General features: G+C 28.3%; 1 protein-coding gene across 1 annotated transcript; it reads left to right on the top strand.

The window, feature by feature from the left end:
- The first annotated feature begins 1,736 nt into the window (after window positions 1–1,736).
- On the top strand, window positions 1,737–2,595 carry LOC110107500 (ubiquitin-conjugating enzyme E2 32-like). The gene is made up of 3 exons (XM_020837775.2): window positions 1,737–1,923; window positions 2,191–2,322; window positions 2,437–2,595. Exons 1-3 carry the CDS (start codon window positions 1,813–1,815, stop codon window positions 2,578–2,580), a joined length of 387 nt encoding a protein of 128 aa, XP_020693434.1. The 5' UTR covers window positions 1,737–1,812; the 3' UTR covers window positions 2,581–2,595.
- The last annotated feature ends 354 nt before the right edge of the window (window positions 2,596–2,949 follow it).

Raw genomic sequence — 2,949 nt, 5'->3', positions numbered from 1 at the left:
TATTAATTTTGCTAATAGATTAGTAAATTTAATTCTATTCAAAACTTTTAATTAATAAATTAGATAACGATTTCATTAGAGATAGTTTTTTCTATTTAAAAAAAATTTAATTAAAATTAGCTATAAAAAGAAGTAAGAAAATGACCCAAACACTATCCAACCGCCGAAATGTCTAACAAAGTTACATGTGGTTGGGCCCACACCAGCTGTAGCCTAACGCGGTGCACGACACTTGAAGGATATTTCGGTTTGCCACAATGTGAAATGGGAATCAAAGATCAGAGCCGTCAGACAGATCATCGGACGTCGTGCCACACGAACCGTCCACCTACCTTAGCCTGAATTCAGCCATCCTCTCTTCCGCGTTCAAATTTTAAAATGCGAGTCTAACGCCTTATATTATATATAATAAAATATAAACTTATTTTAAAATATTAAATATAAATATTTTAAAATATATTTATATAAATTATATTTAAACATTAGCCATTGCTATTTTAGACTTGTTGAAATTCTTTATAAATTATGATAAAAAAATAATTTATTATATTTTATATTATTGTTTGTTAATGCTATATTTCATCATAAATGCATTTTTAACTTTATTATTTTCTTATTAAAACTATTATGAACCCTTTATTCTATTATTTAGTGTTTATGTAAAATTAAATTATAATTTGCGATAAAATATTACAATTTTTAATAATATTGAAGAGATAAAAATTTATATATTGAATGCAGTATTTTAAAAAATTTCTTTCTCTTTATAATTCTTCTTCAAATTTGTGGATCTCTTCACTATTTTTTAGAGTTTAAAATTTATTTATATTTTATAAATTTTAAATTAAGATGTTTTATAATTATAATGCAATTACAAATTCAAGCATACAAATTTATATTAAGAATTCTTGAACATAGATATTAATTAAGATAGAATATAAAATTGCACTTTTAGATTAATGAATATATAAAATATCCATTAGTGCAACATTTTAAAATCTCATATATATGCTATATAAAACTAATTTTTAAAATAAATCTAATAATGTTTGTATAGTGTTTATTTGAATGTAAATAAAAAAAACTAATGTATTAAATCTTCAAAAAAAGATTTTTAAATTTGTTGCATAATTATAAATAAATTATTTATAATTATACTTATTTAATATAAAGTTAGGTATTATTAAAGCTTATTTTAATTATTTGTTAATCAAGACATTTGTCTATATTTTTAATTTTATTTTTTAATTTTATTAAAATTATTCTAAAACATTTTTCTTTTAATTTAAATAACATTCAGCGGGTGTCAAAAAAATGATCACCACCTAAATAATCTTAAGTTCGTGAGGTTTTATATTAAACGAGTAAAGTTCAGATTGGATTACTTGCTAACCTCAAATTTTGTCTGAAATAACCCATTATATAATTATTTCTTAAATGTTTATTATTGGTAGTATAATTATTTTATTTTTTTTAATTAATATAAAAATTTGTAGTTAAAAAATTAAAAAAAAAATTAATTAAAATGAATTATCAGGTCATTCGGATTACTAAGGGTTAGTTCTGAATTCACATTATTGACCCGTTTATTAAACGATTTATGTTCAATTTGACCATATTCTGATCAATTTCTGTTTCGGATTTGACACGCCTAAAATACGTATATCACAATTTATCCAGATAATTTTTTTTTTACAAATTTATCCTACAAATCCCTATAAACTTTTTAAAATATTTTTTCATTTCCGAGCAGCCATCTTGGCTTAGTAGCATATCCAAGCCATCGAGGTCGGAGCTGTCCAGCGGCGGTCGATGGCGGAGGAGAAATATAATCGGAGGAATACGGCGGTGAAGCGGATACTCCAGGAAGTGAAGGAGATGCAGTCCAATCCTTCAGATGATTTCATGAGCCTACCTCTAGAGGTATCTTCAATTGTAACCCTAAACGTATGTCTTGTCTCCATGCAGTAGATCTTCCTTTAATAAGTTCTCCTTGTCAATTAAATGAGATAACCTTAATGGTTTTGCAGTCTGATTAGAGTATGTTGAATATCTGAGATCTGATTTTGGAGTTAGATGACTGTTTTTTATATATGGGTTTGTTGCGGGATGAGGAATTTCTAGGAGGAATTAGATTTTCATGGGAGGATATTCCAACCTTGTAAATTGAAGTTTACCTTTTTGGATTAGGAAAATATATTCGAGTGGCAATTTGCGATTTTGGGGCCGCGTGATTCGGAGTTTGAAGGAGGGATCTACCATGGAAGAATTCAGCTGCCTGCGGATTACCCGTTCAAGCCCCCTTCCTTCATGCTACTAACTGTAATTACTGAAACTCTTTTGTTGTACAATTCCATTCAGGATAGCATTTTTCTAATTCATCGCTCAACTGGTTATTTAACTTGATTTGACCCCTGTTTTCCTGAAATTTTCCAGCCAAATGGGCGTTTTGAGACCCAGACAAAGATATGCCTGAGCATATCGAACCATCATCCTGAGCATTGGCAGCCTTCATGGAGTGGTATGTTGTTATTGCTGGTTCTTTTTCTTTTTCTCTCATTTTGGTTATGTGTTTTATAGTTGCAAAGATATTTGTGTAAAAAACTAATGATACTGATGATGATTTTATGGTTGTTATGTACCATCTAGTTATGAAAGTGTTAGTTTTGAAATAAAGCTGAATCTGAACTTGACATTGTCCTGCTGTGGTTCCGAAAATGAAAAAAAAAAAAGCTACTAAACTTTTTTATTCTGCTGAGAAATGGTTACAAAGTTCCTCTTAATACTTTTAAGAAAGGTTTCAAAGAATGATTTTGGAAGGATGGAGAAGGCATTATGCCATTATGACAACTTAATGAACAACCATCAATTGAACGCCAACCAATTTAAGCAGCCTATGTACGATTAACGTAAAATTAACTTATTTATCCAAAATGAAGATGGGCTTTT

The sequence above is a fragment of the Dendrobium catenatum genome, unplaced genomic scaffold (genome assembly GCF_001605985.2).
Source record: "Dendrobium catenatum unplaced genomic scaffold, ASM160598v2 fragScaff_scaffold_1561, whole genome shotgun sequence".
In the NCBI taxonomy this organism is placed as follows: Eukaryota; Viridiplantae; Streptophyta; class Magnoliopsida; order Asparagales; family Orchidaceae; genus Dendrobium; species Dendrobium catenatum.
This window is presented reverse-complemented; position numbering and strand designations above follow the sequence as displayed.